Source organism: Oryx dammah, unplaced genomic scaffold (genome assembly GCF_014754425.2).
Source record: "Oryx dammah isolate SB20612 unplaced genomic scaffold, SCBI_Odam_1.1 HiC_scaffold_13, whole genome shotgun sequence".
Lineage (NCBI taxonomy): Eukaryota > Metazoa > Chordata > Mammalia > Artiodactyla > Bovidae > Oryx > Oryx dammah.
In genome coordinates this window covers 38,371,685-38,399,554 of record NW_024070197.1, presented here as the reverse complement: position 1 = coordinate 38,399,554, position 27,870 = coordinate 38,371,685, and the positions used below count along the sequence as shown (strand labels likewise).

The 27,870-nt window shown below is 37.6% G+C and overlaps 1 protein-coding gene across 7 annotated transcripts in view; it reads right to left on the bottom strand.

The window, feature by feature from the left end:
- CNOT1 (CCR4-NOT transcription complex subunit 1) overlaps positions 1-27,870 on the bottom strand; it is an 84,287-nt gene that overhangs the window by 42,449 nt on the left and 13,968 nt on the right. For all 7 annotated transcript variants that reach the window (XR_005723383.1, XM_040253865.1, XM_040253868.1 and 4 more), the window contains exons 2-11: positions 14,337-14,612; positions 8,607-8,714; positions 7,661-7,759; positions 7,247-7,315; positions 7,105-7,159; positions 6,437-6,640; positions 4,368-4,536; positions 3,253-3,379; positions 3,000-3,110; positions 362-532 (exon numbers count right to left, since the gene is read on the bottom strand). Coding sequence is in view for 6 of the 7 variants with exons in the window: in XM_040253865.1 (XP_040109799.1) it covers positions 362-532; positions 3,000-3,110; positions 3,253-3,379; positions 4,368-4,536; positions 6,437-6,640; positions 7,105-7,159; positions 7,247-7,315; positions 7,661-7,759; positions 8,607-8,714; positions 14,337-14,438 (1,215 nt within the window). In the remaining variant the exon portion in view is untranslated. The remainder of the gene's footprint in view (positions 1-361; positions 533-2,999; positions 3,111-3,252; positions 3,380-4,367; positions 4,537-6,436; positions 6,641-7,104; positions 7,160-7,246; positions 7,316-7,660; positions 7,760-8,606; positions 8,715-14,336; positions 14,613-27,870) is intronic.

The window sequence follows — 27,870 nt, the reverse complement described above, 5'->3', positions numbered from 1 at the left end:
TGTTAAAAAACTGAAACATTTTAACAAGGCTAATTTTCACTCTTAAGGTTATCAGAAATTTCCCTTTAAAATCTTAATTATTTGATCTTTCAAAACCACAGGTAATTAAGACAAAATAAGGTGCATGACGACCCTGGAGACAAAAATCCTTAAAATACTGGGAAAACAGATTGATTGCTACACTTCAGCTGAGTCTGATATTAAACTATAATAATGTTTCTTCGAAATTCACAGGAGTCTCTGCTTTTCTGAGCAATGCAAAAGAAATTCTACTTTAAAACAATATTTTAATCAAAGGATAGATGTCACTATGTTAGTTGTTATTTTGTGTCTCTTCTATAGCTAAACACTATTCACTTACCTGGCCTTCTGCATGTTTCCAAGGTCTGTATATGAGATCTACAGGGAACACTTCCATACCCAGACCCCTTTGAATGCCATAGACTACATTATGAAGTCCTTTACTGTCACGAATTTGAAACCCAGGATGGTCCAGTTCATAAGTTACTTCCTTGAAATTCAAACTCGGGTTCTAAAAAAGAAAAGCACTTCAAAGTTTAAAGAACAAAAGTGCACATATTTTGATTGCTTTATCCAAAGAGTCACATTAAATCTTTAGCTCAATTATGATGGTCTAATTATAGACACAAAATCATCTAAATCTTTCTGGCATTACCAAAAAGTCTCACAAAAGGTATATTCTTTTTAAAATTTTTTATTTTTTATTTTTGGCTGTGCTGGGTCTTCATTGCACCACATGGGCTTAGCTGCCCCACGGCATATGGGATCTTAGTTTAGTGACCAGGGATCCAATCTGTATCTCCAGCACTGCAAGGCAGATTCTTAACCAGTGGACCACCAGGGGAGTCTCAGAAAAGCAAATTCTTAATATTCAAAATAAACCAGCTCTACTAGTAAGTAACGCCAATCTTTCAGTAAGCAACTCCAACCTTTCAGCTCATGATACACTTCTGAATATATCTGAGGACATAATGGGGAAATCTCTCTTCCTCTACTTCAGTGCAATGAACACACCCATCCCAATAATGCCTCTTCTTTACAGCAAGATTTCATTACTTTGGAACAAAGTGGCAAAGATAAATCAATTATCCCAAATGTCAATCTTAAAGCTCTTCCCTAAAAGTATCTCAATGTATGCATTAGGAAAAATGATCTAAATTCTTTATGTCAAAATGACTAAAAAATTCTATTCAAAAATGTTTTATGAAAAGGTATTCATAAAAGCAGTATGAGATTCCTTAAAGAAACACAGAGCACAGGAAACAAGTTTATAGATGATCATTTACCAAACACTCTGCACCAAGCAATAAGAATATTTTGTGCTTGGGACTTCTCTGGTGTCCCACACTGTGTGGCCAAAATGAAAAAAAAAAAAAAAAAAAAAAAGAATATCTTGTGCTTGAAAGGGGAAAAAAAAAAAAAGGATGTGCATACTTCAAAATTAAATCTCCAACCAAAGCATCATATCCAGTTTAGTTTTGCTTTAAGGTGACTTCTCTGAAGACTTTAACACTTGCTTTGTATATAGTACAAAGAGTAAACCTCAGTTGGGATATTCACTCTAAGGCAACAACAGCATTCAGAGTTGAGATTTTTTTCTACAATTTGTTTCAAGGACTGAATGTGACAGAACAGAATCATAAATATACTATTAAACAGCATTCCTAGAAAGAGGTTAAGTTTGGGAAGTCCACAAGTATGCCCCTATGGTTTCCTCCTTCCATCTTGGGTAGTAAACAAAAACAAATTATTAACCCAATGTGTGTCTGAAATTGTCCTCTGCTCCCTGTCTACAAAAAAAAAGTACAGAAACTCAAATACATGAGAAGAAAAAGGAAGAGGAAAGTATTTCTAATTCAACTATTCAAATACACACTGAAGGTATTTAATTTATAGCCTTTGCACTCTGAAATCGAAACAACATAGGTTCAGATAACATGGAACACTGTCCTTGTCTAACAATTAAAAAGAGAGTATTGTCAATAAGGCAATAAACTACTGCGATCAAACAGAGAGAAAAGCATGTTTTCATTTTATAGACAACCACAGGTTAAGAGCAAATAACTGGTTATCCATAAGTGATAAAACTGATTTTATTTTGCTTTTCTTTCATTTCACTTTCCAAATTTTCTGCCATGATCAGGTTATTTTTTTAATAGGTTTGAACACCATAAACCCATTTACTATTAAGAAAAATAAAAAGAAACCCCTTTGATGTTAAAGTCATACAGAGAATGGTACGATTCCTTGTTATTCAGTTCTGCCTCTAAGTACATATGTAGAAAACTAAAACTGAAATATGGGATAGATAAATGACCTGACACCTTACCAAGAATGTTATGTGTGTGTGTGTAGTCGTTAGCCTTATATGTAGTTCCTTGACATTTTATGAACAAGCCTGGAATATTACATCTTGATCTTGACTCCACACTCCCTTTTAATAACTAGAAGTTTCACCCTTTTATTTAACATTTCAACATTTTAGGAGAGGTACTTTTTATTTTAGGAGAAGTACTTTTTATTTGGGAGCCAATGATTTAGTTATGGATATTCCAGAAGTGGAACTAGTAAGAGATGTATTGATTTTTATTATTCCTACCCACCATAAACAAAGTTGGCAGGGTTTTTGTTACACCTTCCAGAAAACACTCAGACTTTCTTCTCAATAATTCTTCATATAATCATTACTTGGTAACAAATTCATCCTTCCCAAAAACCACACAGTAACCACCAGCAAATCATCTCATCAGTGTGATTCAGAACTGCATAGCAACAATTCATTATGAACAAAGCTAGAGTTTGACTATGTGCTATTTCCAGTACATAATTATTTCTGATGTTTCATTACATTTAAGCCAATGAAGTCAGAAATTACAAAACAGTGCAGCCCTCATTCAGCTAGGCACTTCACTCATTAAAATTTTCATTCTCTGGGCTATACCTTGCTAACATCATAAATATACATTACATGCACTCACCAATTCTTTGAGAACATCGATCAAGACTTCTACATTCCATGTGTGTGCCTGTGCTCCATCACTTTTATCTTTTCCATCACTCCAGATTCCACTGCCAGGAGCAGAGATACTCTGTAAGAGTAAAAAATGAATTAAACAAAGCCAACTACTGCATGTGTTCAGCTCTGATTGATAGAACAATCATACTGACTTAATAAAATAAAAAGGGTAGGACATTAATTCACTTTGTAAAATAGTTGATCGCCACACTTACCTGTAATGGAATTCCGTCTGTTAATCCTGAATGAGTTCGAGCCATCATTCCTAAAACTCTTGCAACCTGGGCAGCTGTGACCTCCCGAACACCAAACTGCATGATTATATTGCGACATTCTTCAATACTGGAACAAAAATTTAACTTCAGAAAAATAGCACCCTCAACACCAAGGTTAAGATAAACACTCATCTGAGTCTTTGAGTGAAATCACTAGTCTTACTAACAGAGTAATACCCTTCATTTCTTCTTACTTTTACACAGCAAGTAATAGAAAAAATGCCCATTTAAGAAAAAAGTTTAAAATACTGATGAAAGAAGGAACTATGAATTAAGAGAAGTATCTTTCAAAAAGAAACAAAATTATTCTCCTCAATCTTTGAATATCAGTATTTTAAAGAATAACTTGATTTATACCAATCAAGGGTTATTCTGATATGTACAAAGCCTTGAAAATGTACTTTTTTTCACTTTGCATCAACACAAGTTTTATGCCAGGCACATACATACACATAAGAAATACACTTTCAAACGTAAGTGGAAATGTGATTTACATGAGTTTTAAAAATATTAAATGTTACACTTACAGTCAAACTAAAGCACATAAACGCCCTTAATAATATATTCTCAGAAGAAACATTAATGATCCACTGTTTAACAGTCTTAAGTGCTACCATTAGGGTAAGCAATTTCCTCTGATGCCCCTGGCAGGTGGGGAAAATGTTTGAGAGGCAGGGTATGAAAGACCAGAAAAGGAAGACTGTAAAAATCATGGCACAGTGAGGAAATTGAGGGTGGGAGCAGGCAGGAGCAAATCAGGCATGCTGGATGGGACACAGTCCCATTAACACTTGCCGCAATGCCTTTTCTCTCAAAAGCTAAAAATGCCTAACATGCCAACTAGGCTAGGAACCCCTGAACCGTAAATGTGAGCGATTAGGGGGGATGGAGAAGTAGAAATTTAGCCACCAAAACACTAATAGGTGGCAGCAAAACTAATATGTGGAAGATTGAATTTAGAAACAAAATTCTTGAGAGGCAAAGAACTTGCTTTAAAAAATGACACTGTACTTGTCCTAAGAGTAATCAGAGGTTTAAAATGCCTTACTACCAACCTTGCACAAAAGCCATAGCCCACTTCTTGCATAAAATCAGCCAAAGAGCTCTCCATCATGGTTTTAGCTACCCCTCCAGAATCAGGCAGGATTCTGTCCATTAGAATGTCCCGTTTTTCAGGGTATAAAAGTGGTGCAAGCACCACGGGACAGCGTTCCTGGGGAAAATCTGAAAAAGGAAGAAGATAATTATAACTGTTATATTGATTAAAAACGAACTGTCCTCTTTTACTCTTTAAAAGTCCCTCAAACCTGAGTCTTTGACAAGTTCATACTCAAAGCAAAGTTTATTCAGTTTTTTCCAACCTGGCTAGCCCAGTCCAAACTATGACTTCAACACCAATTCTAAAATTTGAATGTTCCTTTGTCATATATAACGGTCATGAGTATATTTTTAATTCTTTTAGATCCCATTATCTATTGACCAAGTCACACCCTATCAGTTCAGTTCAGTCGTGTCCGAAGCTTTGCGACCCTATGAATTGCAGCACGCCAGGCCTCCCTGTCCATCACCAACTTCTGGAGTCCACCCAAACCCACATCCATTGAGTCGGTGATGCCATCCAACCATCCCATCCTTTGTTATCCTCTTCTCCTCTTGACCTCAATCTTTCCCAGCATCAGGGTCTTTTCCAATGAGTCAATTCTTTGCATCAGGTGGGAGTTTCAGCTTCAAAATCAGTCCTTCCAATGAACACCCAGGACTGATCTCCTTTAGGATGGACTGGTTGGGATCTCCTTGCAGTCCAAGGGACTCTCAAGAGTCTTCTCCAACAACACAGTTCAAAAGCATCAATTCTTTGGCACTCAGCTTTCTTCACAGTCCAACTCTCACATCCAGACATGACTACTGGAAAAACCATAGCCTTGACTAGACGGACCTTTGTTGGCAAAGTAATGTCTCTGCTTTTCAATATGCTGTCTAGGTTGGTCATAAGTTTCCTTCCAAGGAGTAAGCATCTTTTAATTTCATGGCTGCAATCACCATCTGCAGTGATTTGGGAGCCCAGAAAAATAATGTCAGCCACTGTTTCCCCATCTATTTGCCATGAAGTGATGGGACCAGATGCCCTGATCTTAGTTTTCTGAATGTTGAGCTTTAAGCCAACTTTTTCACTCTCCTCTTTCACTTTCATCAAGAGGCTCCTTAGTTCTTCTTTACTTTCTGCCATAAGGGTGGTGTCATCGGCATATCTGAGGTTATTGATATTTCTCCCAGCAATCTTGATTCCAGCCTATGCTTCCATAAGCCCAGCATTTTCTCATGATGTACTCTGCATATAAGTTAAATAAGCAGGGTGACAATACTCCTTTTCCTATTTGGAACCAGTCTGTTGTTCCTATATATCACTATATACTTCACACCCTATATATCACTCTAAAATGTCACACAGAGCTATCAATTCCCATGCAAGGAAGGCATCAGAAACAACTGATACATCCATGTCTCTTCATTTCACTGACAAGTGGAAAACTTCCTATTACTGAGAAAGTTAATGCAGTTTAAAGTTATATAAACTTTAATTTAAATTATATAAAATTTAATATAAATTGTATAAACGTTAAGAAAACAATAATAACAGTAAAATTGGATAGTGGCTAGTCCACTATAAGATTTGCTTTAAAGATCTCTGAAAGGAAGATGGCAGCAACAGAACCAGGAGTTATCCAAGCACAACAATGCCAACAGCCAAAGAGGTAAAGTGGGTATATCAAAAGTGATCCATTTCTTTCAAACCAAAAAGAACATGCCACAATACCGTAGTCTGTCTCCCATAAAAGGGAAAAATCTGACCACACAGAAATACAACAAGTCCAAACTGAGATGGCACTTAGACAACAAGATTGTCCGTGAAGTACTCTTCACATTATACTGTTTCCATAACAAGGCTTTTATCACTTTTGTATTTTAAATTATAAAATACTCTCTTCCTTCTCAAAGATTATCAACTTAACAGAAAGGCAAATCACTGTCTTCATTTGTATTCTAAAATCCCTTTGCCACGGGTGTTCATCCAAAAAAACCATCTTTTGTATCATCTTTTATAGGCTACAGACAGTCTTTTTACCTCTGCGCAGCGTCTTAAGAAAGGCGTCTATCTGTTCCTGTCCAACTCCAAAGGCTCCCTTCTGCCCAAAGAGGAGATGGGACAGGAGGAGGTGTAGGACCTCTATTGCTATATCTTGGAAGCCACCTTCCTGATTTCCACTGACGTCTGCGTCAATGTAAGAACGCAGAAGATCTGGAAGCTTCTGTTTGATAAACTGGGCAGCTAGAAGGGAAGTAAACAAACAAACAAACAGAAGTTATTTTTGCACCACAACAGGTCAGAAGTCACATACCATCAAAATGTAGATAGATGACCATCGTTCTCATTCACCAACTCACCCTTCACCCTCTGTGTTTTCACAGCTCTAGCTGGCAGACATAAAATAAAAGACCAATTGCCAAGGGCTTGGTGAGGGGGTAGAGAATTTCTGAACAGGTACAGAGCTTCAGTTTTTCAGAACAAAGAAGTTCCAGACATCCACTACATAACAATGTGAACAGTTAACCCTACTGAATTATACATTTGAAAATGGTTATGAAGGCAAATTTTAATGTGTTTTTACTACGTACACACACATAAAGGAGATCAAACAAAAATAATCATACTCTCTAAACTATGGAAATTCAAGATTCAGAAATCCATAGATTTTAAAGACTCTAACCTCACTACAGGAAAGAAGAACTTACCAAAACCTCTGAGATCTGTGCTGGAAGAATTCAAGAGGGCAAGGCCAAAAATTACCTGAAACAAGAAGGGTCAGATTGACCAAAGAGTACAAATAGTTGTTTTATTTCTAATTCTGCATATCTCTTTTCTTAAATCACTTACCTCTTGTACTTTGCTTAACTTGAGAACTTTACTCAGCTGGGCAAATAAGTGGGGTGCAGGCTTTAAACTCTGAAACAAACCAAACTTTATTTTAAAATAGGAACATACAATTTTCAGATCTATAAAAGCATCTGTTCACCCAATTATGGTGCTGCACAGGAGTGACAAATCTGTAGTGAGGCTAGCAACAGTTGTGGAACTGTGTTCTGACAAGCTTAAGCCTTGATATGACCTGGTTTTATTAAGGTTCTAATTATTATCAAACTACCTTGACTTTGTTAGAAAGCTATAAAACCCCCCAAAGTAAGTATTTGAAGTTTTTAAATTAAAATATGATATGAGATCAAGGATTAAGGGTTTTTTACAACATCTAATAAGAAATTACATCTTAGGGCTACTAAAAGGAATACCAACCTTCTGATAGTGCAATGGATTATCAATGGCATAGGACAGCGTTGAGATAAAATTTGGCTTCGTAATCAGTGACGCACACTCCTGAATCAGAAACTGAGTCTTTAAAAATAAAAAATAAAATTTCATTAGCACTCAGTCATTATCTTGCATAAACAGATGCAGCATTGCTCAGAATATTAAAGGGTAACCTGATACTGTATACTGTTCGTACATTATCAAAATCAGCTCTTTAAAAATCCCACTGAAACTACCAAAGTCTATTAACAAGAAGTGTTAACCAAAACCTCTGCAGGAGAGAGTCCACTGACAAGGTCACCATAATATCATGACAAACTGCTCCCAGATTAAGAATCAAGCCATAGAATTCGATCTAGGACAAGAAATCTTTCTGCCTGACTTACTTGTCAAGCAGGACTGCCCTACAGTCCCGCTTCCTTCAAGCAGGTCTCATTCCCAGTTCTCTAAGCCTGAATTGTGTAGCTATAATGGTCTGCTGGTGCTGCTGCTGCTAAGTCACTTCAGTCGTGTCCAACTCTGTACGACCCCAGAGAAGGCAGCCCACCAGGCTCCCCCATCCCTGAGATTCTCCAGGCAAGAACTGGAGTGGGCTGCCATTTCCTTCTCCAATGCATGAAAGAGAAAAGTGAAAGTGAAGTCACTCAGTCATGTCCGACTCCTTGCAACCCCCTGGACTGCAGCCTACAAGGCTCCTCCGTCCATGGGATTTTCCAAGCAAGAGTACTGGATTAGGTTGCCACTGCCTTCTTCAGCCAGGCAAGAGAAGAGAAGGACAAGAAAAGGAGAAGTCCCTCTATCTTTAAGCCATTCAGCTAAGATTATTTCTGGATCCTATTTGTATGTGTGATCTGCTATGCAACTATGCCCAAAATGCAACTCAGGGAACAACTGGATCTAAGTGAATATATACTGTGTAAGCCCCAAATACCTGATGAAAATCTTTGCCACTGCTTTTACCATCGCCACTGAAATCCACATGCGAAAATAGGCAGCGTAACAAATGCCTGTCTGCCTCAGGACCGTGCCGATTCACAATCTAAAAAGACCAAAAATACGAGTTTGTAGTCAAAACTGAGTGATTTTTTTTTTTTAAATTCACCTCTAGGACAACATTCCAAATTATATAACTGTTCATTCTGGAATAAGAGTTCTAGGAATTGAGATGGAGGTGCCAATATTTTGTGATTACGTATTTTTTAAATGCTTCCTACAGGCACTAGCAAGAAGGAAAGAAAAACAAAAACTATCAGGAATTAGCCCCACCTAATTGTGTACGTTGATTCCGCTCTACACCAAAAACATCAAACAGCACAAATGACACACTGAAGTTGTAAGGCAACAATTTTATAACAAACTGCACTCGTGGGAGCCTCACTTTTTCTGTCCATTGTTGTTTTTACCCTCAAGAGTATAACCTGAAATCTAACACAACTGCAACTTTTATAATAATAGCCCACAGGGAACAGCCCTAAAGGAACTGATCTTATTATTAGTACTGGCCCTAAGCTTCTGGCTGTTGCTCAAATTTACCAACGCTATTCCCTCTAACTAAAAAACTCCAGATATCTAAAAATGGTTTATCTTCTCACCTCCTTTAGGTTTCTGCTCTAAAATCACTTCATCAGTGAGAGGTTTCCTAATTACCCTCCCTAAAATAGCAATATGACCTGCCATCATCACCCCTCACCCTGCTTTACTTCTCTCCATGGTACTTACCATCACCAGATAATTTTCTATTTTCTACGTCTCACTAGACTATAAGTGAGAACTGGGAATTTATGTATCTGTGCTCATGTCATATCTAGTCAAGAAGAGCTTCAGTTCAGTTCAGGCAACCACATGAATTGCAGCACACCAGGCCTCCCTGTCCATCACCAACTCCCAGAGTTCACTCAAACTCACGTCCATCGAGTCGGTGATACCATCCGCCATCTAATCCTCTGCCGTCCCCTTCTCCTCCTGCCCCCAATCCCTCCCAGCATCAGAGTCTTTTCCAATGAGTCAACTCTTTGCATGAGGTGGCCAAAGTACTGGAAGTTTCAGCTTTAGCATCACTCCTTCCAAAGAACACCCAGGACTAATCTCCTTTAGAATAGACTGGTTGGATCTCCTTGCAGTCCAAGTGGACTCTCAAGAGTCTTCTCCAACACCACAGTTCAAAAGCATCAATTCTTCGGCACTCAGCTTTCTTCACAGTCCAACTCTCACATCCATACATGACCACTGGAAAAACCACAGTCTTGACTAGACGGACCTTTGTTGGCAATAACGTCTCTGCTTTTGAATATGCTATCTAGGTTGGTCATAACTTTCCTTCCAAAGAGTAAGCATCTTTTAATTTCATGGCTGCAATCACCATCTGCAGTGATTATATAAAAAATAAAGTCTGACACTGTTTCCACCGTTTCCCCATCGATTTCCCATGAAGTGATGGGACCAGATGCCATGATCTTAGTTTTCTGAATGTTGAACTTTAAGCCAACTTTTTCACTCTCCTCTTTCACTTTCATCAAGAGGCTTTTTAGTTCCTCTTCACTTTCTGCCATAAGGGTGGTGTCATCTGCATATCTGAGGTTATTGAAAAGAGCTTAGCACAATGTATATGTAGAGTCATAATCTGTCTATTAAATAGCACATTAACAGACTCCATGAGCCAAAAGATTCGTTCTTGGTTTTTAGTGTATTATCTGTATGAATGCTTTGGATTACTTTATAAAAAACAGTGCACCTATTCAAACAGTTTAACATATTGAAAAGAACGTGAAAAATTTTTGCAGGAGACATAAAAGATTACTTTCAACACAAAAGACATTAATTTAAGGACAAAACTGTCAAACTCCTAAGTAAAAGATGGTGGAACTAAGACTACTTTTTTCCTATTCTAGCCTCTCATATTAAAAAAAAAAAAACTTCAGTGACTTCCTTGGTCATCCAGTGGTTTAAGAATCTGCCTACCAATGCAGGGGACATAAGCTCAATACCTGGTCCAAGAAGATCCCACACATCATGGAGTAACTGATACCATGTGCCACAGCTACTGAAGCCTGTGCACCTAGAGCTTGTGCTCTGCAACAAGAGAAGGACCACAGTGGGAAGCCGGGACACTGCAACTGGAGAAATTCCATGCAGCAGCAAAGGCTCAAGGAAGGAAGGAGGAAATTTTTTTTTTTAATTTAAAATAGGGTCAAAGGACTTGGAAGCCAATAAGAATAAGCTTTCACTGGCCAAAGAGGATAATGGATAAATATCAAGAATACTTTCAATGGATTCAAACACATCAAATATGTTAAAAAATATGCAGATTTCTAATATTAAAAAATCATTCATTGGTCTTATTTGGAGGCTAGGAAATAAGTCATTTTGAAAACTAGCAAACAGAATCAAGCCCTTCCTCTATATAAATCATACTTCAGGCAACCAGACAATTACAGGTGGTAAGGGCAAGTTTCAATTTACAGAACTATTTCAACTAATAAAAAATGCTAACAATTAGAATGTTACCACTTTGCAATCCTTATCAATCAATGAAATCCAGTCAATGAACAATGCCTGACAAAAATCACAAAAATAGAGACTAGACATTACGAACCTCCTAATTAAATTCACATTGCCACCCATAAAATTGTCCTAAGGGAGAAAAAAACCTTAATCTGATTAAGTTCCCAAATTTAATTATCAATTTATAGGAAAGTAAAGAACATGTAAAATACCACCCCGGGGAATGTAATCAGCAATATTCAGACAGTGGGTAACTACAGGACAATCTCATTTCTTTAACAAAAAAATTGCAGGGGGTGGGAAGAGAAGGATTAACCACAGATTTTAAAAGAGATTTAATAAAAATGCAACAAACTATGGGGGAGCAGTCCTGACTCAAGTCAACAGTTTTTACATTTTTTTAAATAAGGCAACTGAAAAAATGCTAATGTTAACTGGATATTTGATGCTTAAGAACTATTCTGCTGGGGGGAAGGGTTTGGAGGAGTATTGGGAATTTGAGAGTAGCAGGTGCAAACTATTGTACAGAATGGATAAACATATCCTACTGGATAAAAACCCTATTCTACAACACAGAGAATTATATTCAGTATCCTGTAATAAAACAATAATGGAAAAGAATACAAAAAATAATATACATACACATAACTGAATCACTCTGCTGTACACCAGAAACTAACCAACACTGTAAATCAACTATACTCTAATAACATTAAAAAAAAAAAAAAGACTTACTGAGCGTTTTAAAAAAAATGTGATAATGGTATTGAGATTAGGTTTATGGTAAATGAAACCAGATGACAGATTCATGGGGGTTCTATTATACCTACTTGTGTGTGATTGAGATCATCTTTAATAAAATCTTAAAACTGTATTATTACATTTTATAAATGAAATAATTGAAATTTTAATAAAATTTTTAAATTTATTAAGACTAACATTTAAAGAACAGTATAAAATGTTTTTATAAAAAATACTTTTAATGCAAACCAAAAATTATTCAAGTATTAAAAAGCTGAGTAGGAAATTCAGGCTTGATTTTATTTTTCTGTATTTCACTCATATAGTACCTTTTTAAATATTTACTAATTTATTTGGCAGCACCAGGTCTTAGCAGCAGCATGAGGGATCTTTGATCTTTAGTTGTAGCATGTTGGAGCTAGTTCCCTGACCAGGAATCGAACCAGGGCCCCTGCATTGGGAGTGTGGAGTCTTAGCCAATGGACCACCAGCAAAGTCCTCATATCTTCTTTAATAATGACAACAAATATTTTCAAAGAAAATAACAACTATAGGAGTTACTCTCTAAAGGACATCGTAAAATCCTGACTGAGGGGGCAAATTAAATTCTCAAGTTGCTTTTTCACCTATAGCACAGTAATACTAGCCAGCTCATTCACGTTTACAGATTTCATACATCTAAAGAAAATCTGATAAATATTCCTTCTTCTTACTTGTCAGCAGAAAGAACAAAAGGAACACAATTCCAGTCAACCTATTTAAGCCACAACAAGTGAAAAGTGTTAGTCACTCAGTTGCATCCGACTCTGTGACCCCATGGACTATACAGCCCACCAGGCTCCTCAGTTCATGGAATTCTCCAGGCAAGAATACTGGAGAAGATCCCTTCTCCAGGGGATCTTCCCAACCCAGGGACTGAACAATGGTCTCCTGCATTGCAGACAGATTCTTTACTGTCTGAGCCACGAGGGAAGCCCCTAAATATTTATAAAAATAAATACTAGGCAGCTAAGAACTGCAGTAAGCCTTTACCTATCACCAAAGGAAATCGAGAGTCAAGAACTAGAACCCTATTCCCAACCCAGTTCTAAATTTCTTACCATTCTCAAAGTAAAAGAGAGGGGGTTATCTGCAAAGGTACCAGTGAGGCCACACTTGTCTAAAGAAAATCTGTACACACTGAAAACCTCAGCCCAAGGCTAACACCAAACATTCTAGCATCGATGTTCAAAATTAATTACTAAATAATTTATTCCTTCTTTCATTTCAATTCAAATGCACTTGAACACTAAAGGTTTAGGAGACAGAGACTAAAGGACAGTCCCACACCTTGAGGTCTTCAGAGTAGAGAAGACGATCAAACCAATTATACTATACTATTAAGTTGACCACATTGAGCCTTGCTGGAGGAAATCCAGGCAGTGCCACCATATTTCCCACTTCAAGGTGAAGTTGTAGGTGCCCCTGCAATCGGCTCCTTCCGTGTTCGTCTAAGCTGAGTAGTATTACTCAAGGACACATGGTCTTTCTGAGGCAGCCCTCATATAACAACACGGATACAAAGGCTAAGCCATCTGGGACCCCCAGGGGACCACTGTGATATCCATTCCAGCTCTCCCTGTGGAGCTGGCCAAGATTTTTACTGAGTTTCCACCACAGTTCTCCTGAATCACCATATGACCCAGCAATTCCATTCTTTGGTATATACTCTCAAAATTTAAAATAAACATCCACCCAAAACGTGTAAATGAATGTTGATAGCCACAATATTTACAACAGCCAAAAAGTGGAACCAAACCTAAATATCCAGATGCATGCTTCAACATGAATTAACCTTGAAAATTTACGCTAGTGAAAGAAGGCAGAAACAAAATGCCTCATATGGTATGATTCCATTTATATGAAATGTTCAGAAAGGCAAACCCATGGAGGCAAAAAGTAGGTTGGTGGTTGCCAGTGGCTGGAGGGAGGGAGAAATGGAAAGCAACTGCTAATGGATTCAGGTGTTTCCTCTTGGGGTGATGTGAACATTCTCGAGTTAGATGGCGACAGCCAAACAACTTTATGAATATACTATAAACTAGCAAATTTTACATTTTAAAAGGATCAGTTTTATAGTTTGTGAAGTATATCTCACTTTTTTTAAGGCAGAAAAGAAAACGGGACCGACTAAAATGAAACAGACCAGATTTCCTAAGCTTTATAGAAAAATCAAAATCTGTGCATCCTAAAATGTAGAAAAAAACCAATGAAGTAAGATCTCTTCTATATATTAAGCTGAAATCACTAGAAATAAGAGGCAAAGTTATTTTTCATGCAGCATACCCCCATAAATTTCCAATTTTCTTCACTGTATTCCTTTACTCACTTCCTTCACTCATTCCTTTAATGATGCTTGCTTTCTCACTAGTTTACTTACATGCTGTATTTCCTGCTGGCTGGCTCGGTAGTTTTTCTTGGTTAAATTGTCCACCAGGTAGCTGATTTGAGACAAGGCCAGCGAGAGCGAGTCAAGATTCATTGCTGGTTGGGGCGGAAGCAGGCGGCCGAGCCCGGCGCAAAATCACCATTATTCCCCTTTAGTCACCTCAGAGGCAGGTTACTGCTTTCTTTGTAATCAGCCTGTATCTGGTGTCCGTACAGTGTCTTCAGTTCTTTTTTACCAGGAGTCTTACTCTGTTCTGAAACATGGCACCTATTTAGAATAAAAAAAAATTTAATTAGGTAATTTATTAGGATTAAAAGAGGTTAAATAACTCTCCATCTTAAGACCTGAAATACCACCAAGGACCTTTTTAAAAAATTATGATGTCTCAACTGTTACTGATAAAAAGATGTCAAGTTTGACAAATTAGGTAGGGGCAGTATAAAAAGAAAATACATCCATCCTCTTCAAAAAAGATTGTATTTTTAGCAAGATGTCCTATAACATGAGGCTTCTCCTTTAACAATTTCAATGATAATTTACACTACATTCTTTAGAAGCCACACGAAAGTATTACCCTAAAATTAGGGCTTGTGGAAAGAAACATTCATCTGACATTCTCAATCCCTCTTCCCACACTGTCTACAACTTATTTACAGATTCCATTTTAGGTATTGCTTCAGAATCAGACAGTAGTTTGGTTTTAAAGCTGTATTTTAGGATATATGTTTCAGTATTTGAACAGCTGACTTAAAAGTAAATTAAGGGCCCTAGAACCCAAATTTCTTCCTGCACTGTTCAAACTTCTCAGTAACAGAATTTAGAAAGGAAGCTCAAAGCAGCAATATAGCTAAAATGACAGGATGCTTACCATTTTATTAATTCCAACCACCTGCTGAGTCAGGAACTATTCTGTATCACAACATATACATACACACACACCCCACCCCAAGTTTTTAAGAATTCACCAAGTACCACTGCTGACACAAGAATCTTTGAATGCAAGGAGCTGAGCTTATCCACAGCTTCATCATCAGAAATCTGCTCATAACTTCATTACCATCAGAACTTACTACGTAAGGTAAAGGAAATTCATGAAGATTAAAAATCCCCTTGGTAAGGGCATTTAAACCTTTAATAACTTCTTAACAATGTAGAAAGCCTACCCTGCTTTGTTCTGTTTCTACCTATGCTATTCTTCTCTACATCTTTCTGGGGGAAAAAAAAAACAGTAAGAGAATCTTGGGGACGTGGCAAGGCATTTTTGTTTATTCTAAAGTAATACCATATAAGAAGTCAAAAGATAAACTGATGATATCTATCCATTATATGTAACTAACATGCTTGCTATGAATTCTTAGAGCAAGCTGTTTCCTTCATATTATGCTGATGGCATATTTTACCATGACTGTTAACATTATTAACTGGTACAACCTTTTCTGAAACTCAAATTGGCAATATTGTAGAAAGTGATTTTTGCATTACTCTGGAAACCATAATTCCACCATTAGGACTATATCTTTTGATGTATATTACCTCAAGAACTCAAAGGAAACAGATTTTCAGTGAAATACTGTGTATCACAGCAAATAGAAAAAGTAGAGCAAAAAGTAACTGCTTAAATATGAAGAAGTACAAGAAGAAATAAATTATGGTATATTGAAACAAGGCAGCTGTTAAACAGAAATGAAGCAAAACTGTGCAGGAAAGACACTTATTAAGACAAAAAAAGGGACACTGATAGGAATTCCCTGGCAGGCCAGTGGTTAGGACTCTCACTGCCAAGGCCCAGGTTTTATCCCAGGTCAGGGAACTAAGATCCTGCAGGTGGGGGTGAGGACATAGGAATTTTTGTTGAATAAGTATTTAATAGCTACCTCTGAGTAAGAAGGTAAAGTGTGGAAGACTGCCTTTTATATCTTCTTTAGTTTCTAACATTGTTTTCCCATAAGTATGTATTTTATTTTCCACCTTTCTTTTTCAAAGAAATGTTTAAAGAAAAGTCAAAGAAAGGGGGGAAAACCCATCAGAAGGGTAGGTAAGTTTAGAATAAGTAGATTACTTGAGATTTTGGTAAAATATCAGCCAAAGAAACTAGAGGAAAAATGAACAGAGCTACACATATATACCACTGGTTGTTTCAAGAATCTTCACATCCAAGCTAAACCAGGCAGCTTATATACAGGTCATTTCCAGAAAAAAAAATGTGCAAGAAACCACTCAATACCCTCCGAAGTTCAAAATAAAAACTCTAAGTCAGAAAGTCCTTGGCTAAGATGCCTTCAGATAACATTATCATCAGAACTGTGTGAATAAAAGGGATCAAAAGAAGACCTCTTTATTAAAAATCTAAAATGCTCATTTTGGGGGATTTTTCTGGCAATTCAGTGGTCAGGACCTATCACTTTCACTGCCATGGTCCCATATCAATCCCTGGTCAGGGAACTAAAGGTCTTGCAAGCTGCATAGTACAGTCAAATAATAATAACAGTAAAATAAAATGCTTGTTTTTAGTGGCAAGTATAAATCAAAGTATTTTTAATTTTTATAAGTTGTGTTCAGTTAAAACTGTATTATTCAAGGTCTTTCCTGGTGGTCTAGTGGTTAAGAATCTGCCTCCCAATGCAGGGGACACATGTTCAATCCCTGGTCAGAGAACTAAGATCCCACACGCCATGGGGCAACTAAGCCCTCAAGCCACAACTACAGAGCCCACACACCGCAACTACCAAGACTTCACGCTCTGGAGCCTGTGCTCCGCAACAAGAGAAGCCCTTAAGCTGCAATGCAAACCCAGTGGAGCCAAAAAGAACCCTAAATTTGTATTATTCAAAGTATATTATTCGTATGAACAGTAGTTACTTTACACTATATTGTTGTTTAGTTGCTAAGTCATGTCCAACTCTTTTTGTGACCCCATGGACTGAAGCCCACCCAGCTCCATGAGATTTCCCAGGCAAGACTGTTGCCATTTCCTACTCCAGAGGATCTTCCCAATCCAAGGATCAAACCAGTGTCTCTCTCTGCGTCTCCTGTTTTGGCAGGCAGATTCTTTACCCCTAGCACCACTTGGGAAGCAGGTTTACCTGTGGAACAGCACAAATCCAGCAAAGTAAGTGTTCACTGACCTTCCAATAAAATGAATTCCTGCTTACTTTGGCACTTCAAACTATATCTTCTCTTCTGACATGAGCTCCGTAACAAGGGTTACAACTTTTTCGCATTAACACCTAAAGACTACGAAGGAGGGAGTTCCCTGGCAGTCCAAGGGTTAGGACTTGGTGCTTTCACTGCCGGAGGCCAGGATTCAGTTCCTGGGTTCAATCCTTGGTCTGGGAACTAAGATCCTGAAGCTGCAAGGCATGGCCAAAAAGAAAAAAAGAACTGCAAAGGATAAAAATACTACTCTAACACACTTTTCAACAAGTCAGTCTTCATTACATAAGCAAGTTAATGCATTAAACTAATGCCCAATTGAGCCCTCACTTTATGAGATCTATTAGTAGGGTGACAACATCATTTGTTAACCAAACTAGGATGCTTCTGAAAATAAAGGAGTACCGTTAACAATTTACACCAAGACAACAGGTATAAACTAGGACATGTGATCACCTCAGCCATCCAGAAGCCTCAGACAAACTGATCTGTCACCTTAGCCATCCAGAAGCCTTAGAGAAACTGATCCATCTGTCCAAGTTACACTTTTGTTAATCTGTTTCTAAAATGCCATGTCACTGGTCTCTTCCTTAGTCTTCTTTACCAGCACTTCCTCTTCTGACCTCACAGTACTGGAATCTTTGGACTTCTCTACATTCACTTTCTTGATATACTTCAGTCTTACAATGTTAGAAACTATATATAGCAATAACTTCTATAAATTCTATCTCCAACCCAAATTTCCCTCATATATCTAGAACTGTATTATATAATTTCCTAATGATACCTCTACTACAACATGTTCAAAACTGAGCCCCTGGGATTTCCCTGGCAGTCCAGTGGTTAAGACTCTGCTTCCAGTGCAAGGGGCATGGGCTCGATCCCTGTACCTGTTTTCCCCATCTCAGTTGATATCAACTCCTTCCTTAAGTTACTCAGGCCAAATTCTTAGATTTCCCATTCACTGTAATCAATCAAAAAATTCTTTTGGCTCTACTTGTAAAATATATGCAGAATCTATTCATTTCTCACCACAGCTATAACCAAGAATCATCACCTCTCACTGGGATTATTATGTTAACCTCCTAACTAGTCTCCCTGTTTCCACCCTTGCTCCACACCAGTCTATTCTCAACACGAGAAAAAGACTTTCCAAATATAAAACACAGGTCATCCTGTGCTCAAAACCCTCCAATGACTCAGAATGGAAGCCTGAGCCCTTACAATGGCCTATGAATAAACATAGCTTGAGGGAACCCAGCCACTGGTGCTGTTCTAGCCTTCTTCTTCACTCCCCTCTGCTCAGTTCTCTTTAGCTACAGTGGCCTCCTGGCTGCTTCTCCAGCATACTCTCACCTTAGATTCCTCTGCCTGGAACCATCTTCCAGATGCCAACATGGCTAACTACTTCAAGTCTACACAAATGTCATCTTCTCAGTGAGTATTACCCTGTCTAAATTGCAATCCCCCCCCACCAGTCTTTTTTCTTTCCACCTTATATCACCAAACATAGGTAACGTATTTGCCTATCCCTTCATCTGAAAGTTCCACGAAAGCAGTGATCATAATTGTTTTACCGTTCATCAGCTTATTATAAGCACTACATGGCCCATACAAGGAGTTAGTTCACTGCATATCTGAAAAACTATAAACTGAAGCTTAGGATTTTGCACTTATATTCCAGCTCTACCGAAAGGTATGACAATCCACTGAAATTTTCCTAGTCAGAAGTACAATCACATGAGAGTAAATGATAGATAATTTTTAATTTAACTGCCTCAGGAACTGCAGTATTAAGTTGTTAAGACCCTTCCAATTAACCTTTAGCATCATAATGTATATATAAATTGGGTCACAATGTCTTTATAGGCCATCTTTATTGAAATAGATGAGTGCAAAACAATAAAGTGTCTTCCAACAGCCTTCCTTCAAAATGTTTAGATGTTAAATTATTTCAAGATCACTAAATCTGAGAGTCTAAGATACTCCTCAACTGTAAGGGATCTGTGGCCCAGGAGCATTTCATGTGCATATGCAGTGCCTAGTTTTGGTCTCCATATATATCAGGGACTCAAACTGCTAAATAATTACTAACTTCAGGGACTTCTCCAGTGGTGCAGTGGCTAAGACTCCACACTCCCAATGCAGGGGGCCCAGGTTCAATCCTTGGTCAGGGAACTAGATCTCATATGCTGCAATTAACAGTTTGCAGGCCTCAAGTAAGAGTTTGAATGTTGCCACTAAAAAAGATCCCAAATGCCACAACTAGAAGATTCCACATGCTGCAACAAAGACTGTAGATCCCACATGTTGCCAACTAAGACTGGGTACAGCCAAATAAACAGCAAATTAATTTTTTTAAAATCTACCAAGGATAAAAGAAATCTACCCAGGATATGGCTATGTAAAGATTAAAACAGCAACTTTGGAAGACAAAAATTTTTTAAGTGTATTCTTGGTATTTTTCCTAATATTAAAGATATTAGAAACAATATATGTATATATTACATATGTATATATACTGCTCAAAGTATATATTATATTGTTTATAGTTAATCTTTTAAGTGTTAACATAAAAGAATATTCATGACACTGAGTGAAAAGCTGCAGTACTCTGAACAGCATGATGCCATTGCATAAACACACCTCAGTTTACATGTGCAGAGAAAACAAGCTACAGATTAACAGAAATTACAGAGAGGCTTTCATTTAAAATTCCATTTTTTAAAAGTCCACTAAGAAATCTATACATGTCACACATGTAACATAACACATACACAATATTATTCGCTGCAATATTTATCATAGCAAAGGAATGGTCATGAGTTGGTGACTGGAGAACAAACATCTCGGATAATGTACAAAGTATTCTACTCTTTGTTTAAAGCTTTAATTTCTATAAATGCTACTTTTTATTTTGTATATATGCACACATAAACACAGTTGCCTTTTTTTTTGCAAAAAATACATGGAAAGATCAGCCATTAACTAATAAAAAGCTACCTACACTGGAGTGGGTGAGAAGGGGGTAGTAGACAGGAATCAGAACAAAAATTCACTGATTATACCTTTTATATGGTTTTGACTTCTGAACCATTATTTACATCTTTGATATTTAATAAGAAAAAAACTAACAAAAAGAATAAATGAACCTGAGTATCAAGCTGATAATAAAGAACACAGTAAAAACAAATATTTCAACTAACACAGTATCCTGAACATTCTTGATGTAGAGTGGGATATATTTTTAAGGACAGAAAGAAATCAAAGAAATTTGACTCAACAGGTTTACTTTCAGCAGTTAATATTTTACTGCAATTTTATGCTACATTTATGTATTACTGGATACAGTAAATAAGTGAATAGACATCCAGAATCAGTACAGATCAGTGTAGTAAAGATCAAAGTTTAGTTTGACAGAAAACATGAAAATTCCATAAAGAAATTATCCTTCAATTAAAAAATAAATTTTTAAAAAAGATAAAAGTTTTTAAAACCTGAAATATTTTATTTGAAATGTAAGTATCAACAGGAACTCATTTGAAAAATTTCTGGGACTTCTACAGTGGCCCAGTGGTTGAAGACGCCACTCTCCCAACAAAGTGGGCCCAGGTTCAATCCTTGGTCAGGAAACTAGGTCCCACATGCTGCAAACTAAAACCTAGCGCCACTAGGTCTTAACTAAGACCCATATGCCACTAAGACCTAGTGCAGCCAAATAAAGAAAAATTTCCTGAGTCTAATAAAATATATTAGATTGTACAACAAAAACTACAAGACTTTGTTGAAAGCAAGCATCAGAAAAACAATAGTAATAAACACAGGAAGGACAGTGTTACTTAATACTGTTAAAATGTCCATGCAACCCAAAGCGATCAATAAATTCAACATAATATCAAAATTCCAATGGCTTTTTTCATAGAAAAAAAAAATTCTAAAATTTTTATGTAACCAAAGGATCCTGAATAGCCAAGGCAATCATAAAAAAGAACAAAATCAGGCCACAACAAACTTAAAAGCTTCAGTGTAACAAAAGAATAAAATGAAAAGACAACCTATAGAATGGAGAAAATATCTGCAAATCATGTATCAAGAGGTTAATATCCAAAGTTTATAAAGAACTCATACAATTCAGTAAGAAAAACAAATATGACTTAAAAAAAATATTTAGACTGGGAGTTCTTTGTTGCAGCATCTAAAATCTACTTTCCCAACCATAGATTGAACCCCCTACCCCTGCACTGGGAGCTCTGAGTCTCAGCCACTGGACCACGAGGTAAGTTCCAAATCTGATTTTAAAATGAGCAGAGGAACTAAGTGGACAAAGAAGACAACAAAACAGCTAGCCAACATTAAAAGTGCTAAACATCACTAATCCTTGGGGGAAATGCAAATCAAAACCAGGGTATCACCTCACATCTACAAGGATGGCTATCAACAGGAAGACAAGAGGGGTTAGCAAGGATGTGGAGAAAAGAGAAGCCCTATATACTGCTGGTGGAATTATAAACTTGTTCAGCCACTATGGAGAACAATATAGAGGTTCCTCAAGATATTAAAAATAAAACGACCAAACAATCCAACAATCTCACTTGCATATACATCCAGAAGTAATGAAAACAGGTTATTAAAGAGATATTTGTACTCCTGTATTTACTGCAGCATTATTTTCAATAGCCAATATGGAAATAACGTAAACTTCTGTCAATGGACGAACATATGAAGATGTAGTACATACAATGGATCCTTGAAAAACACAGGCTTGAACCGAGTGGGTCCACCAAACAAAAGTTTCACAAAGGTTTTTACACTAAAGATGTACTATGGCATTATATGATCTGTGGCTGGATGCCAAACTGCACATGCTGACACCAACTACAAATTATACATGGGAATTCATGCCCCTAATTCCATATCATTCAAGGGTCAACTCTGTATACTATGGAATTCTCTTCAGCCACGAGGGGGAAAAATATCCTGCCATTTGTCCCAGCGTGGTTGGGTCTGAGAACATTATGCTAAGTGAGATAAGTCAAAGACTATGACTTCCCTTCTATGTGGAATCGTTAAAAAAAAAAAACAAAAAAAAAACTACCATCAAACTTATACAGAGAACTTATAACTGACTGATGGTTGCCAGAGGTGTATGCATTAAGCATGTGAAGGTGGTCAAAAGGTACAAGCTTCCAGTTATAAAGTTTAAGTCCTGGGGATATAATATACAACATGCTGACTATAGTGATTAATAGAATAAATCTGAGAAGTCAGGAAAAAAGGAAAAAAACAGATTTAACAACTATGTGTAATAATAAACATTTAGACTTGTGATCATTTTGAAATATATGCAAATTTCAAATCATTTTGATGTATGCCTGAAACTATTATATTGAGTATAACTCAATAAAAAATAAGTTAAAATGTTAAAAAATCAAACTTGAAAAAACAAAGTGGAATGGTGGTTACCAGGGGGTGAGGGAATGTATGTTTAAAAGGTACATACTTGCAACTAGCAAATAAGTCCTAGGGATCTAATACACAGTACAGTGATTATGGACAACAAAACTGTATAATAAACATTAAACTTATTAAGACAGTAATTGTTCTCACCATAAGAAATAATTATATGATGTTGACAGATATATTAGCTAACATTACAAAGGCAATCATATTACATTATAAATGTATCAAACCAGTATGTTATACACCTTAAACTTACAATGTTATGTATCAATTCTGTCTCAATTTTTTAAAAGTCCTAGAAACAATGATACCCCAGAAGCAAGGAGCTCATCTAACTTCTGGATCTTGGTTTCTAAATACTAAGAAGAATCAAGATTCCTTGGAGATATGACTAATTCCAGGATTTTTAAACAAGGAAGATGCAAGGTGAGTTTGGATCATCCTGTGACAAAAATGGGAAACACTCAGAAGTTTCAGGGGGATAATGTCAGAAAGACACAAGAGCCAATTAAAAGGACTGTTACTAATGCTAGGTCTATTTGAGCACTAGAAGGGACTTATGAACAATGTTTCTATAATTTACCCCAAATGCCACATCACTTAGAAATGCTTGAGGGAACAGAACATCAAACACACATTTCTGAATCCACACTGGTGATCAAATTCGCTTTTGGCAGCCACAAATTTCTTTCTATGAATTCTAAGTTCTTCATGTGTGCAGATGAAAATAAAATCCAAACAGTTAAGCAGTTAATCATTCTGACATAGTTAGAAGATTATCCAACCTGTAATAGCAGTAAGCTACTATGGGTAAAAGTTCGTTCCAATAAATCACAGGGTAAAAAAAAAAATTGCCTATGACTGTAACACAGTGAATGAGAATTCCTGAATCCATGATTACACTTAAAGAGAAAGGACAAGATGTACCTTGTACAGAAAGGTACTGGCTAACAAATTTTAAAAGTATAAAAGATTAAGTTGCCATTTTATAATACCCCTGCCCAGTATAAAAACCAATTCAGGCAAGAACCACCAATAGTATAGGGCTTCCCCAGTGGCGCAGCAATAAAGCATCTGCCTGCAATGCAGGAAACGCAGGTTCTATCCCTGGGTCAGGAAAATCCCAGAGAAGGAAATGGCAAACCACTCCAGTATTCTTACCCAGAAAATCCCATGGACGAGGAGCCTGGCAGGCTATATAGTCCGTGGGGTCACAAAGAGTTGGACACAACTGAGCATGTACACATGCATATGGCAGAAAGTCTTAATTTGTAGGAGATGCATGCTGAAATATTTGTGATCAAATACTTCAGTAAAAATATAGAAATGTAGAGAAAATAAACATGGCAGAATGTTAACTTGAATCTAGGAAGACGTTAGAGGGTTGTTCACTGTACTGTTTTTTTCTGTACATGTGAAAGAATTTTTCTTAACAAAACTGGGGATGGGAGCATGTATAACCTTCATAATTATAAGCAGGAATTACTAGCATATGATGAAATTTCCAAAAACTGACTTTGTACTCAAGTTGTATTTAAATTTTTACAAGTACATGGTAATTTAAAATTTTAAGGTAAGTTTAAGCAATTATTTTTAAAAATTCAAAATTTAAAACCATTAAGACCAGTAAAGGGTAAATGACCTTGAATAAGTGACTAAACATATGCTTCCCCCTCCCGATTTGTAAAATGAGGCCTCAGCTATACCGTGTGTGTGTGTCTGTGTGTGTGTGTATCGGCAGTACTCAAAATGCTGATTCCTAGGGCTTCCCTGGTGGCTCAGTGGTAAAGAATCTGCCTGCCAATGATGCACAAGACATGGGTTCAATCCCTAATTCGGGGAGATCCCACCTGTCAAGGAACAATTAAGTCCATTTGCCACAACTATTGAGCCTGTGCTCTCTGTCTCTCCAGTTGTTCGACTCCTTGCGGACTACAGGTTCCTCTGACCATGGAAATTTTCTAGGCAAGAATACTGGAGTGGGTTGCCATTTGCTCCTCCAGGGGATCTTCCCAACCCAGGGATGGAACCCCCATCTGTACTTGCAAGTGGATTCTTTACCACTGCACCACCTGGGAATCTCTCAGCTATACCAAAGCTTTCCCAAAAGGGTTTATCCTTCAGGGGCAGAAGGTATAGCAGAGATAAGGATTTCCCAAGCCCTCATGGGAACAACAGAAGGGACCCATCACAAGCACAGTAGATGATGCTCTTTCACCTCAACATCAGCTTTAACAGCTAGCTGAAAAGTAAGCAACTGTCAGTCTTTTCGGTGGAGCTGCTGGAGAAGTTTACATACCACATGCCAAGAAGGGTAAACAGGCAGACCAAGATGTGACTGACTGGTCTCCATGATGATATGGTAAAGCTGAGTCGTTGGCTCCTCACAGGAGCAACTGAAACCCTTAAATCTCTTGTCTTCTCTGTTCAAATGGCATCCAAGACAGCTGCAATGCTGCTATGCACACAAATTCTCAAATTAAAGCTATATCTTTACTTTTACATCATTATTTTTAATGTTGGGCTCAAAATACATTCACATTTTTCTAAAAGTCAGTACTAAATAAAAAGGACAAGCCTTTCTCTTTAAGCACTTCAATTTAAAAATTTTGAATGTCTTGAAAAAAATGCTCTGAATGTATCATATATTTATGTAAGTGAAACTTCTTGCTGATGATGACTGTCAATAATTTGGAGATTAAAGTATGTGTAGCTCTTTCAAGCATAAAACCAACATACATCTTACTACAGAAACAAGATCAAGTTCATTAAACTTTGAAAATATTTTTAATTGGAAAGTTTCACTATTATTATTCCTTTTTTATCAGGATTATACAAAATGTCTAATGATACTTTTGCAGTTTACTCCACTATACTACACCATAAGAATCATCTTCTAGAGATGGCCTTCCTATTAATTCACAGTTGAGCCTAACCATATACCATGTGCATACTTTAGATGCTAGAGAAAACAAAAATAAACACTGACCTCAAGAGGCTTAACAGAATACAGAATTTACTGCGATGCTTGCAACAAGGCAATCATATATAAGGAGTGGGAGGGGAAAAAAGGCGGTATTTAAAATGCTGATTCCTGGGGCTTCCCTGGTGGCTCAGTGGTAAAGAATCTGCCTGCCAATGCAGGAGACATCCCTGATTCGGAAAGATCCCACATGTCGAGAAACAAGTCAGTCCATTTGCCACAGCTACTGAGCCTCTGCTCTAAAGGCTGGGAGCTACAGCTACTGAGCTCACGTGCCACAACGGAAGCCCACACACCCCAGAGCCGAAGCTCCACGGAAGAGAAGCCACCACAATAAGAGAAGCCATCACAATGAAAAGACTACACACAACTAGAGAGTAGCTCGCACATCAAGGAAGACCCAGCACAGCCAGAAATAAATGAAATTCTTTTTTAAAAAGCTGATTCCTGGGAATCCCCTAGCAGTCCGGTGGTTAGGACTCCCAAGATTTCACTGCTGTGGGCCCAGGTTCAGTCCCTAATCAGGGAACTAAGATCATGCAAGCTGCATGGCATGGCCCAAAATGATGATTCCTAAACATTACCTTACACCAAAAGAGTCAAAATCTTTGGGCAAAGAGAACAGAACATTACGTTTTAAACTCTGGAGATGGGTTTTTGTGAATTTTAAAGTTACAAAACCACCGATTTTACAAATAGCTCTGGGATTAGTATAAGAAAAGTATAACTTGACACAGTCTGTTGTTGTAACATAAGGAAAGTCCCTCCCACTGATTCCTTTTTTGGCTAGACCAGAGACATCTTTGTAAAGGTAATTTGGTTATTCATAGCAGAGGCCAGCAACCTTCACAGTACCACCTAACTTGCTTGCTCTACGTTTAAATATGGTATCAATAGGTACTTTGAGAAGCTCCCCCCCGAAAAAAGCCAAATAGACTAGGCCCAAGGCTATCAGGTTTACTGAACCCCCAACTTCCATTATTAAAAACACACAGAATTCTTAGGTATACTCTACTAATACCAAAGGCTGACCTTGAAAATTCTTCTCTAAGTCTTTTTTTTTTAGGCTCTGCCTGTGATAGGCTTTAATTGGAGGATAACTGCTTTACAATATTGTGTTAGTTTCTGCCATATATCAACATGAATCAGTCATAGATACATGTATGTCCCCTCCCTCTTGAACCCCCCATCCCACTCCTCCAGTTTTTCACAGAGCACCAGTTAACATCATTCGGCAAATTCCCACTGGCTATTTTACATATGGTAGCTGACTCATTAGAAAAGACCCTGATGCTGATAAAGACTGAAGGCAGAAGAAGGGGACGACAGAGAACAAGATGGTTGGATGGCATCATCAATTCAATGGACATGAGTCTGAGCAGGCTCCAGGAGATGGTGAAGGACAGGGAGGCCTGGCATGCAGCAGTCCATGGGGTGGCAAAACAATCCCACAGGACTGAACAACAACAAAGGTTTGTGTCAATGTTACTCTTTCAATTGTCCCTCCCTCTCCTTCCCTGACTGTGTCTACAAGTCTGTTCTCTTTACTGAGTCTTTAAAAGTAGCATTCTGACTAAAAGGGGCTGAGTTGAGCCTTCTTTTCTCATTCCTTTCCTTCGATTATGAAAATGTTCTACAACTGCACAGTTCAATATGGCAGCTACGAACATGCGGCTACTAAAATGTGACTAGTGACCAAAAGGCTCAATTTCTAAAATATCACTTAATTTTTACTAATCTTAGTACAAAATTAGGGACTCCCCTGGCAGTCCACTGGTTAAAATTACGCACTTCATGTGCAGGGGACTCAAGTTCGATCCCGGCTGGGAAACGAAGTTCCCCCGTGCCGCACTAAGCCGTATGTGGGCAGCCACACTGGACAACGCTGTCAAGTGCTATGGCCCATATGAATCAGAGCAAGTATCTACT